Raw genomic sequence first — 13,266 nt, forward strand, 5'->3', positions numbered from 1 at the left:
AGAATCCCAATGCCAGTTTGAATGCTTTCTATCTACTATGTAAATTGACTATTACATATGGACGAGATAACTCTAAACTTGTTTTCTACCTCTGTCATCAACCCAGGACTTGTGGTGTGCTTTAACTCCCCATTCCAATGCTTAGTGGACAGGGAATGCGAATTATTATTAACATGAGCCAAAATAAAATAACCACTGGCAAAGAATAATTACCTGAGCATCTGATTTAAATTCTCCAAAACTAAATAGCCTGGACCTTAATTCCAGGTCTGCAGCTTTTTCCTCTTCTCTCACACAGTTAGCCTTGAGCATTTCCTTGTGCTCCAAAAGAAATGCTATGTTGCTATTTCTATTGCAAAAGAAGAAAGAGACCCATGTCTGTAATTTGTGGTTTAGAAATACACCATCATTCCAGAGCTTCAACACACTTTCCAGATCATATGTTGGCATCCTATGTCTAGTAAGCCAAATACAAGTTTGTATTTTAAGATGTCAAAGTACATGCAGCATTTTTCAGGTAAAATGAGAAAAATGAATGCACACATAACTGCTTTTAACTTCCATCAGGAAGAATTTTCTTCCTTTGATTCCCCTGAGACCTCCAAATAGCAGAGTTGACAAGTCAGGAACCCAACCAAGTTGTGGTGTGATCTAGAGATAGATTCTGACCTAGATCCCCTTTTCCTGCCCAATCACACCCACTTCCTTCCCCAAACTCATATTGTTAGCGTGCAGGTGCCATATGCTATAAGGATTGGGAGAGAGGAGGCCAGGATTAAAAGGATACACTAGCGGTAAAGGGTAGCTGTGAGATCATGATTTGTAGGGGCTTAACTTTTGAATAAGTTAATTTGCTCCAAAATTCAGTGTCCAAATTCAGACCTACTGTTTGAAAAGATTGCCATCAACTGGCCCAGAAAACTGTTCTGGAAAAGGCTTTACACATCTTTATAATGGGTGGATAAACAGATTTATTCTCTGCTATTTGAAGTTATTTTCCAAAATTATATAAAATTTTAGAGAAGGAATTTTGCGAGGTATCAAATCCAGCCCCCTTCCCCTGACAGAAATCCTTTTTATGAGAGCCCTGATATATCTGTATGTATGTTATAAAATGGTATAATATTTAAGACATAACTCTGTGAGAGTCACAACCAAGGAAAATGCGTTTATTAGCATTATCATCTAAAGCCTGATTTGATTAGGCAGGTGGCAGAGTGAAAACCGCACCAGGCAAAACTTAATGAATTGTGGAATGACTATGTTGTACACCTGAAAGCAATGTAATGTGTGTCAACTATGCTTCAGTATAAAAATAAAAATTAAGGCAGGTGATATCATAATTCTTTTTAATCTTCCAAACTGCCTTTTATTATTGCTAGCTAAGAAAATATTTTGACAAGTGAAAGGATATAGGGACTAAAATTAAACTAAAGCAAGTCTACTCTATGTAATTATAACTTCTACATTTTACACCCTGCAATGTAAATTATTATTAATAAAAAATCCCACACTAAATCCAGAGAGACCGTGAGGAAGGCTCACACAGGAATAAGTTGGATTCTGTCTCTGGTTAGAGACAGAATTGATTAATAGAATAAACCTGCTTGTTTTTAATAACTTACATTTTATCCTGTATAAGTTTTTCTCTTTTATTTATATCTTCAAGACTTTCATCTACATCTTGGGAATATTGTACCAAAGTTAGATTCTGCTCTTCCAGCTCTGTGAGGACTTGAAGTAACCCTTCTGGTTCTTTGAAATAAAGTTCTGGCTCCTAATCAACCAGTAATGAATATGATTTACTTAAAAATATGCTACTTATGCACATATGACTTATCTAGAAAAATACAGTGGTGATGGCGGTGGGGAGAATACCATTCTGATTATAAGAGAGGCATGGGCAGAGAATGGCAAAGAGGCCTATTTCCATTTGAGAGGTGGCCTTCAAAAAGAGGACATTTGGGGTATTAGAGGAGTCGAAAGGTATTAGAGAAGGGAAAAAGGAAGGTGAGGAAAAGAGAAAGGAGGGATGGAGCAGAAGAGGAGACAAAGGCAGGAAAAAGGGAAAGATGGGTCTAGGGAAAGGCAGGAGAGAAGGAATAGAAAAAAGAAAAAGGAGGCCAAGTGCAGGTCATTTTCTCCCCCCGTTTTATTTTATATTTTCCCAAAACTTAATAAATATGTATTACTTTAAGTAAATTTAGTTTTTAAAAAGATGACTTGGGTATTTGCACACCATGTTCATCATATTTACTATAGCCAAGAGGTGGAAGCAACCTAAAAGTCCATTGATGGATGAATGGATAAAGCAAATGTGGTATATCCATGCAATGGGATATTATTCAGCCTTAAAAAAGAAGGAAATCTTGGCACATGCTACCACATGGATGAACCCGGAGGACATTAGGCTCTGTTACAAAGAGACAAAATACAAAACTTTTAGGATGGAGTTAGCTCAAAGTTAGCCTTATAACATTAAAGGGCTGTTTTGTTGAAGGTTGACTTATCTTACAGTATAGATACCCAGTATATCTCAAACTCCAATAAAATGATAAACAATCAAAAAGTGGAATTTTTACAGGATGATTGTAGATAATATGTATATATGTATGTATATACCCTAAATTATTACCTTCTTATAAACATTTATTTTTCATAAAATGATGACAAAGATGAACTATATAGGCAACTGGGAAACAGTATCAAAATCATAATTTCTTCTGGAAATTTGTGGAATATTTGGAGTAAGAAATTTAATTCTTAAAAAATGAGCATTTATACTTTTAACCAAACGCAATATTCAAATCAAGAAAGATAATCTGATTACCAGATCATAGTCCATATCATCATCTAAAAAGAATTCCAAACTATCTTCTGAACTGATACTTTCAGTGAGACTGTAAAAGAAAGAAAACGCCTGGTTTCTGAGCCATTTTCAGAACAGATTTGCTTTTATTTCTAAGTTGTCTTTGGAACCTAACTATAATTCTTTTCAATAACTATAATCTTTTTAAATAGCCTTTTTAGCCTTTTAGGAAACGGCTTTTGCAGGAATCAATGGATTTCACAGGTATGCAAAAGAAAATCCGATTGAGTCCCAGACAAGGCTGACATATGCAAACAAGTGAGACCACAAGGAAGGGCCAAACCATATGGTACCAATTATTTGAGGTGCATCTACAAAAAAATTTTATAAAGAAACACATGACAACGTACATTGCTGCATGTGTTTTGTCACTTCTAATGCAGTCTTGACAAACTAAACATGTGCTCCAATGCTCAAAATAAGGCTAATTCCTAGAGTAATACAATATTTGTCTTCTGAAGAGCTTATTTTTTGAAAATATTTTCTGATCAGGCTGAGGAAATGTTGGTTGGTGGGATGGGAGATGAGGTGTGATGTTTTTTTCTTTTAATATTTATTTATTTTTGAGAGAGAGAGAGAGAGAATGGGGGAAGGGGCAGAGAGAGAGGGAGACACAGAATCTGAAGCAGGTTCCAGGTTCTGAGCTGTCAAAGCAGGGCTCCAACTCACAGACTGCGAGATCATGACCTGAGTCGGACACTTAACCTACTGAGCCACCCAGGCACCTTGAGGTACATTCTTAAAGAATAATTATGTGGTTTGCAAAGTGGCTCTGGAAAAGTCCTTTAAGAAGGATAAATTGAAAATGATTGGAAAATTAAAGAGGCATGGGCTAGGGAGAGAAAGCTGGCTATTGGTGTGATCTATGTAATTAAAACTTTCACAAAAAATACTTCAGGCTTCCCCAGGGACCAACATGGTGGAGAAGTAGGGGGATCCATACTTCCCACCACTCTCAAACAAAGAAGTGCAGAAGCCAAAGGACTTTGAACACCAGAGTCTGAGAGGAAAAGAGACTGAATCTACTAGGAAGAAAATGGGAAAGCTGGAAAAAAGATTGGTGGGTAACTGCGAACTGGGGGAGATAAAAAACGGCCACGTGGGCACAGAGGGCAGGGACCCCTTTCTACAGAGAGACAAAGGGAAGAGAAAGAGTGGCTAGGGGAAGTGTCTGACCATATCTGGACAGGAGAAAGACCTGGGACTGAGACTGAGAGGGATCCGATCTCTAACTGTGGGGCTTTCTTCGGACTGGAGCTGACTCCCTGTTCACACACCTGGGGAGGAGGGGAGCCAGCCCTGGGTGTGGTGGTATGTCAGGGGTTCAGTCCACAATTGGAAAAAGTGGTTCCCTCCCTGTAAGGCTGTGCGATAGCACTGAACCTGCCTGGATCTGCCACTCCCAGGCGCAGTGGCTGGGCTGAGGGCGCAGTCTGCAGGAGGATAACGTGGCTGATTCCCTGTAGTGCTGTGGGAAAAGACAAAGCCTGCCTGTGTCCACCACCCCAGGGGCTCGAAGAGAGGGTGGCGACTCAGTTGAAGTGAGGGCGGCGACTCAGTTCTCAGTAAGAGAAGGTGGTCCTCCCTGAAGTGCAGCAGCACAAAGCCAGCTGGGACCACATATCGTCACACTGAGTGGCGCTTCCCCAGTGCAAGAGTGCATGGAGCAGGACTTTGAATCCTAGCCAAGCGCAGGGTCAGGGGAGTTGGCCGAGCAAGAAGGACCACCTCATCTGTGCTCAGGGCACAGTGAGTATGACTCAAATGGAGTCCACCAGGTCCGGCTCCGGCTCCGTGGAGAAGAGACTGGGGGATCACCATTCCGCAACCTCCCCCCACCACCAAGGGATCCCACTCAGGGATCACTCCCGGGGCCCATAATAGAGATGGGTTCGGACTATGCCAAACCAGGCCCCTTGCACTGGGTAACTGCCTATCCGCTGGAGTGACACAGACCCTGCAGACAGCTACTACCTACAAGCGATGCAGCATTGCCTGGATTAACTCTAGGTCAACTCTGGATATACAGATATATTCTTCCCCCTCCCCCATTTCTCCTCCTTATCTCTTCCCTCCTCTAGGCTGGATACTCTAGTTATTGTTCTGTCTAAATAGACACATTTAATCCATTGTCTTGATACATGTTCTGCATCTCCTTTTGTACACTCCTTTCTCTCTCTGAAATAATCAAGCCATATAGTTTCTCTGTCTGGGTAACTTTATCTGCGTGTCATTTTCCCCGCCTCCTTCTTTATTTTCCTTTCTCCCTCTCTGGTTTAAGCCTTTTAGTCTCTCTGCCTAATCAATGTTTATGTTTTCTTCCCCCTCCCCACCCCAGTCATTTCTCTCTTTGTATGTGCTCTTCCATCAGCACCACCTCCACCCTCTTCTTTACTTGTAGTCAGTATTTTGGGTTTTTTGTTTTTAGTCTTTAGTTTTTTGTTTTTGTTTATTTGTTTGTGTTATTTGTTTATGTGTTTGCGTGTTTTGTCTCCAGTTTGTCTTTCTGTTTTCCTTTACAGGGCAACTCCAAGGAACAAATCAAAGCACACCTGGTGGAGGGTCCAAAATATCACTACGAGTAGGGTAATAAAATAACTAAAGTCACAACAACAGAGAGCAAGTAACAGTCTCCAAAAAAAACACCTCCTGAAAGGCCAGGCCCTGGACAGTGTATGACCCTCCTTTAATATAGCAGTGCTCACAGGTGCAGAGCACACAACAAGCTTTTAAAACACATAAGGGACAAAAAAACTAGCTAAAATGACGAAATGGAAGAATTCTCCTCAAAAGAAATTCCAGGAAGTAGCTAATGAATTGATCAAAACCGATTTAAGCAATATAACAGAACAAGAATTTAGAATAATAGTCATAAAATTAATACCTGGGCTTGAAAAAAGCATAGAGGAGAGCAGAGAATCTGTTGCTACAGAGATCAAGGGCTAAAACATAGTCATGATGAATTAAAAAACTCTATCAATGAGGTGCAAAATAAAATGGAGGCAGCTGCAGTACGGATTGAAGAGGCAGAGGGGAGAATAGGTGAATAAGAAGATAAAATTATGGAAAAAGAAGAAGGTGAGATAAAGTGAGATAAAAAAAATCCAGGAGTATGAGGGGAGAATTAGAGAACTAAGTGATACAATCAAATGGAACAATATCTGTATCATAGGAATTCCAGAAGAAGAAGAAGAGAGAGAAAGGGGATGAAAGTGTACTTGGCCAAATCATAGCTGAGAACTTCCCCCAATCTGGGGAAGGAAACAGGCATTGAAATCCAAGAGGCACAGAGAACTCCCTTCAGACATAACTTGAATCAATCTTTTGCATGACATATCATAGTGAAACTGGCAAAATGCAGGGATAAAGAGAGAATTCTGAAAGCAGCTAGGGATAAACGGGCCTTAACATACAAAGGTAGACACATAAGGGTAGTAGCAGACCTATCTACTGAAACTTGGCAGGCCAGAAAGGAATGGCAGGAAATCTTCAATGTGATGAATGGAAAAAATATGCAGCCAAGAATCCTTTACCCAGCAAGTCTGTCATTCAGAATAGAAGGAGAGACAAAGGTTTCCCCAAACAAACAAAAACTGAAGGAATTCATCACCACTAAACCAGCCCTACAAGAGACCCTAAGGGGGACTCTGTGAGTGAAATGTTGCAAGGACCACAAAGTACCAGAGACACCATTACAAGCATGAAACCTACAGATATCACAATGACTCTAAACCCATATATTTCAATAATAACACTGAATGTAAATGGAGTAAATGCTCTAACCAAAAGACATAGGGTATCAGAATGGATTAAAAAAAACAAGACCCATCTATTTGCTGTCTACAAGAGACACATTTTAGACCTGAAGAAACCTTCAGAGTGAACGTGAGGGGACAGAGAACTATCTATCATGCTACTGGAAGTCAAAAGAAAGCTGGAGTAACCATACTTATATCAGACAAACTAGACTTTAAATTAAAGGCTGTAATAAGAGATGAAGAAGGGAATTATATAATAGTTACAGGGTCTATCCATCAGGAAGAGCTAACAATTATAAATGTCTATGCACCGAATACAGGAGCCCCCAAATATATAAAACAATTAATCACAAACATAAACAACCTTATTGATAAGAATGTGGCAATTGCAGGAGACTTTAAATCTCCTCTTACAACAATGGACAGATCATCTAGACAGAGAATCAATAATGAAACAAGGGCCCTGAATGATACATTGGATCAGATGGACTTGACAGATATATTTGGAACTCTGCATCCCAAATCAATGGAATATACTTTCTTCTCGAGTGCACATGGAACATTCTCCAAGATAGATCACATACTGGGTCACAAAACAGCCCTTCATAAGTATAAAAGAATTGAGATCATACCATGCATACTTTCAGATCACAATGCTATGAAACTTGAAATCAACCACAGGAAAAATCTGGAAAACCTCCAAAACCATGAAGGTTAAAGAACATCCTACTAAAGAATGAATGGGTCAACCAGGAAATTAGAGAAAAAAATTTTTTAAAAATATGGAAACAAGTGAAAATGAAAATACAACAATCCAAATGCTTTGGGATTCAGCAAAGGCAGTCCTGAGAGGAAAATACATTGCAATCCACGCCTATCTCAATAAACAAGAAAAATCCCAAATACAAAATCTAACAGCACACCTAACAGAACTAGAAGCAGAACAGCAAAGACACCCCAAACCCAGGAGAAGGAGACAAATAAAATCAGAGCAGAAATAAACAATATGGAATCTAAAAAACAGTAGAGCAGATCAATGAAACCAAGAGTTGGTTTTTTGAAAAAATAAACAAAATTGATAAACCTCTACCTAGGCTTCTCAAAAAGAAAAGGGAGAGGACCCAAATAGATAAAATCATGAATGAAAATGGAATTATTACAACCAATCCCTTAGAAATACAAGCAATTATCAGGGAATACTATAAAAAATTATATGCCAACAAACTGGACAACCTGGAAGAAATGGACAAATTCCTAAGCACCCACACACTTCCAAAACTCAAACAAGAAGAAAAGAAAATTTGAACAGACCAATAACCAGTGAAGAAACTGAATCAGTTATCAAAAATCTCCCAACAGGGGCGCCTGGGTGGCGCAGTCGGTTAAGTGTCCGACTTCAGCCAGGTCACGATCTCGCGGTCCGTGAGTTCGAGCCCCACATCAGGCTCTGGGCTGATGGCTCGGAGCCTGGAGCCTGTTTCCGATTCTGTGTCTCCCTCTCTCTCTGCCCCTCCCCCGTTCATGCTCTGTCTCTCTCTGTCCCAAAAATAAAAATAAAAAAACGTTGAAAAAAAAATTAAAAAAAAAAAATCTCCCAACAAATAAGAGTCCAGGACCAGATGGCTTCCCTGGGGAATTCTACCAGACATTTAAAGCAGAGATAATACCTATCCGTCTCAAGCTGTTCCAAAAAATAGAAAGGGAAGGAAAACTTCCAGACTCATTCTATGAAGCCAGCATTACTTTGATTCCAAAAGCAGACAGAGACCCAGCAAAAAAACAAAAACAAAAACAAACCCAACCCAACCCAACCAACCAAACAAACAAACAAACAAACCCCCAAAAACCAGAACTACAGGCCAATAACCCTGAAAAATATGGATGCAAAAATTCTCAACAGGATACTAGGAAATCGAATTCAACCGCATATAAAAAGAATTATTCACCATGATCAAGCAGGATTCATTCCTGGGCTGCAGGGCTGGTTTAATATTCACAAATCAATCAATGTGATACATCACATTAATAAAAGAAAAGATAAGAACCATATGATTCTGTCAACTGATGCAGAAAAAACATTTGACAAAATTCAGCATTCTTTCTTAGTAAAAGCCCTCAAGAAAATTGGGATAGAAGGAACATACTTAAACATCATAAAAGCCATTTATGAAAAGCCCACAGCTAATATCATCCTCAATGGGGAAAAACTGAGAGCTTTCCCCCTGAGATCAGGAACACGACAGGGATGTCCACTCTCACCGCTGTTGTTTAACATAGTGTTGGAAGTTCTAGCATCAGCAATCAGACACCAAAAGGAAATCAAAGACATCAAAATTGGCAAAGATGTAGTCAAGCTTTCACTTTTTGCAGATGACATGATACTATACATGGAAAACCTGATAGACTCCACCAAAGGTCTGCTAAAACTGGTACATGAATTCAGCAAAGTCACAAAATACAAAATTAATGTACAGAAATCAGTTGTATTCTCATACACTAATAATGAGGCAACAGAAAGACAAATGAAGAAACTGATCCCATTCACAATTGCACCAAGAATCATAAAATATCTAGGAATAAACCTAACCAAAGATGTAAAAGGTCTGTATGCTAAAAACTATAGAAAGTTTATGAAGGAAATTGAAGAAGATACAAATAAATGGAAGTTTATTCTTCTGATTGGAAGAATAAATATTGTTAAAATGTCAATACTACCCAAAGTGATCTACACATTCAGTGCAATCCCAATCAAAATTGCACCAGCATTCTTCTCAAAGCTGGAACAAGCAATCCTAAAATTTGTATGGAACCACAAGACCCTGAATAGCCAAAGTAATATTGAAGAAGAAGACCAAAGCAGGAGGCATCACAATCCCAGACTTTAGACTCTACTACAACGCTGTAATCATCAAGACAGTATGATATTGTCAAAACAGACACATAGACAAAAACAGACACATAGACCAACGGAATAGAATAGAGACTCTAGAATTGGACCCACAAATCTTTGACAAAGCAGGAAAGAATATCCAATGGAAAAAAGACAGTCTCTTTAACAAATGATGCTGGTAGAACTGGGCAGCAACATGCAGAAGAATGAAACTAGGCCACTTTCTTACACCATTCACAAAAATAAATTCCAAATGGATGAAGGACCTGAATGTGAGACAGGAAACCATCAAAACCCTAGAGGAGAAGCAGGAAAAAACCTCTCTGACCTCAGCTGCAGCAATTTCTTACTTGACACATCTCCAAAGGCAAGGGAATTAAAAGCAAAAATGAACTATTGGGACCTCATCAAGATAAAAAAGCTTCTGCACTGCAAAGGAAACCATTAACAAAATGAAAAGGCAACCAACGGAATGGGAAAAGATATTTGCAAATGACATATCAGATAAAGGGCTAGTATCTAACATCTATAAAGAACTCACCAAACTCCACGCCCCAAAAACAAATAATCCAGTGAAGAAATGGGCAGAAAACATGAATATACACTTTTCTTTTTCTTTTTTTCAACGTTTTTTATTTATTTTTGGGACAGAGAGAGAGCATGAACGGGGGAGGGGCAGAGAGAGAGGGAGACACAGAATCGGAAACAGGCTCCAGGCTCCGAGCCACCAGCCCAGAGCCTGACGCGGGGCTCGAACTCACAGACCGCGAGATCGTGACCTGGCTGAAGTCGGACGCTTAACCGACTGCGCCACCCAGGCGCCCCGAATATACACTTTTCTAAAGAAGACATCCAGATGGCCAACAGGCACATGGAAAGATGCTCAACGTCACTCCTCATCAGGGAAATACAAATCAAAACCACACTGTGATATCATCTCACGCCGGTCAGAGTGGCTAAAATGAACAAATCAGGAGACTATAGATGCTGGCGAGGATGTGGAGAAATGGGAACCCTCTTGCATTGTTGGTGGGAATGCAAATTGGGCAGCCACTCTGGAAAACAGTGTGGAGGTTCCTCAAAAAGTTAAAAATAGATCTACCCTATGACCCAGTAATAGCACTGCTAGGAATTTACCCAAAGGATACAAGAGTGCTGATGCATAGGGGCACTTGCACCCCAATGTTGATAGCAGCACTTTCAACAATAGCCAAATTATGGAAAGAGCCTAAATGGCCATCAGCTGACAAATGGATAAAGATGTGGTTATATATACAATGGAATCCTAGTTGGCAATGAGAAAGAATGAAATCTGGCCATTTTTAGCAATGTAGATGGAACTGGAGAGTATTATGCTAAGTGAAATAAGTCAGGCAGAGAAAGACAGATACCATATGTTTTCCCTCTTATGTGGATCCCGAGAAAATTAACAGAAGATCAGTGGGGAGGGGAAGGGGGGAAAAAAAAGTTACAGAGAGGGAAGGAGGCAAACCATAAGAGACTCTTAAATACTGAGAACAAACTACGGGTTGATGGGGGATGGGGGAGAGGGGAAAGTGGGTGATGGGCATTGAGGAGACCACCTGTTGGGATGAGCACTGGGTGTTGTATGGAAACCAATTTGACAATAACATATATATATATATATATATATGTATATATATGCATATATAGTATATAGTATACTATATGTATATATGTATATATATGTATACATATATGTGTATATATATGTATATATAGTATATAGTATATAGTGTATATATATATATATATATATATATATATATATATATATATCGCTTTCAAGTAGAGGGTAGTAATGAAGGGGAAAGTGAATAAGTGGGTTAGGGGAGGAAGGAGATTCTAGAACTATATGGAAGAATGAAATCATGGGACCCAAGAGTAGAAAGAGCTACTAGGGCCAAAAGAGAAGAGACAAAGATGACTCCAACATTTGTAATCTGTGAGCCTGGAATGATGGAAGTAGCCCTAACAAGATGGAGAACAGTTTAAGGGTAAGATAAGAAAAAGATTAATATTTTCTTTGTTCGTGTTGAGTTTGAGGGGACAAAATACCTACCTGGAACTGCCCTTTAAGTGATGGGAAAACAGAGAAAGAGCCATTGACGTAAGCGAATATTTGGGAAATGTCCCCTGAGAAAGCATTTGATAACTATTGTCCTACCCAACTCTTCTCTTGATCCAGTGGTATCATTTTCTTTTCTTTTTCTTTTTTTTCAATGTTTTATTTCTTTTTGAGAGAGACAGAGCACAAGTCGGCTCTGTCAGCACAGAGCCCGACGCAGGATCTCACAAACCATGAGATCATGACCTGAGCTGAAGTTGGGTGCTTAATTGGCTGAGCCACTCAGCTACCCCAGTGGAAGTCGGATGCTTAACTGACTGAGCCACTCAGGCACCCCAGTGGTATCATTTTTTAATTAGTCTTTTCCCGCCTCTCTGAAATTCTTGTTACCTTTTTGGTTTCCTTTCTGACATAAATGTCTATGGTTTCTCAGCTTTCTTCCCCTCTCATTGTACCCACTCTTCTGGGGTTATTTCATCCTCTCTCATAGATTCCACTACTGCTAATATACTAATGGCTCCCACATATCTATCTTTTTCTCTTGAGCTCTAGACTTCAATGTCTAACTTCCAGTGGACATCAATGTCCACTTGGCTGCCCTTCAAGGAGCTAAAAATAAGACAACCCAAAATCATACTCCTTATTTTCCTTTTCAGGCCTGCTCCCCTTACTGTGATCCCAAAATTATTGAATGACAACACTATATACTCCATTGCCCCCCAGAAATTTGAGAGTTATCTTTGACAAAATTTGTGAGTTTTTTGACCACTCTCTTTTCCTCACACTTCCCCCAATCTTTTATGTGAGCCTTTCAAAGCCTGTCAATACCACTTCCCTGAGGTGTCTCACAGCCCTTCCTTCTTTGTTCCTACGGCCACTATCTTATTGAGGCAGTTCATTATATCTCCCCTGAATTGTGACAACAGGCTCCTAACTGTCCCTTCTTATCTCTATTTTTGTCTCCCTCCATTTTATTCGATAAAATACTCCCACATCCAATTTGCTAAAATGCAAATCCAATTGAGTCTCTGTTACACTCTTGCTTAAAACACTCAGTGTCTCCCCAGGACCCCTGGGACAAATCCAGGCTCCTTAGGATGGCACCACGCTTACCTGCTCATGATACAGTACTTATCTGCCCCTTGAGCCTCTCACTTTCACAGAACCAACCTCTGCCACCTCTGTGACAAAAGGCTCCAACTTCTCCCAGAGCTTGTCTTCCCCGATGCCTCCTCCTCTCACCAGACTCAGCTTGGATGCCATCTGTTCTGGAGAGTGTTCACTTATCCTGCCCTTGCTCTCCTACGCCCTCACCTGTCATCTGGGTTAAGAGTTCTTCCTTTGCATGCCTGTGGCACTCTGAGCTTATCTTTCCAGTGGTATTATCTATTATATTGTAGCTGACTAATCCCTTGTCTGTTTTCTCACTAGATGATAAGCTTCTTGAGGGTAGAGACTGTGTTTTATTTACTGTTGGGTCCACAGGTCATTCAATAAGTACTGGTTGAATGAATGAAAGAAACTATGAGAGTGGTGAGCTTTCTGAGGAGTGAATGTGGTGCTTGCATGTTACTGTGTGTATTGATAGATTCAGAAAAAGCAGTTGACAAAATTCAATGCTCATTTATGATAACTCACAGAGAAATTAGACTAGAGAGGA

The 13,266-nt window shown here is 39.8% G+C and overlaps 1 protein-coding gene across 2 annotated transcripts in view; it reads right to left on the bottom strand.

Moving 5' to 3' along the window:
- The window catches only part of CCDC38 (coiled-coil domain containing 38), a 58,128-nt gene that overhangs the window by 12,972 nt on the left and 31,890 nt on the right, over positions 1–13,266 (bottom strand). For both annotated transcript variants that reach the window (XM_060656709.3, XM_060656708.3), the window contains 3 exons: positions 2,831–2,900; positions 1,626–1,777; positions 214–349 (listed from right to left, as the gene is read on the bottom strand). In XM_060656709.3, the coding sequence (XP_060512692.3) occupies positions 214–349; positions 1,626–1,777; positions 2,831–2,900 (358 nt within the window). The remainder of the gene's footprint in view (positions 1–213; positions 350–1,625; positions 1,778–2,830; positions 2,901–13,266) is intronic.

This window comes from Panthera onca, chromosome B4 (assembly GCF_046562875.1).
Source record: "Panthera onca isolate mPanOnc1 chromosome B4, mPanOnc1 haplotype 2, whole genome shotgun sequence".
NCBI classification, from domain to species: Eukaryota; Metazoa; Chordata; class Mammalia; order Carnivora; family Felidae; genus Panthera; species Panthera onca.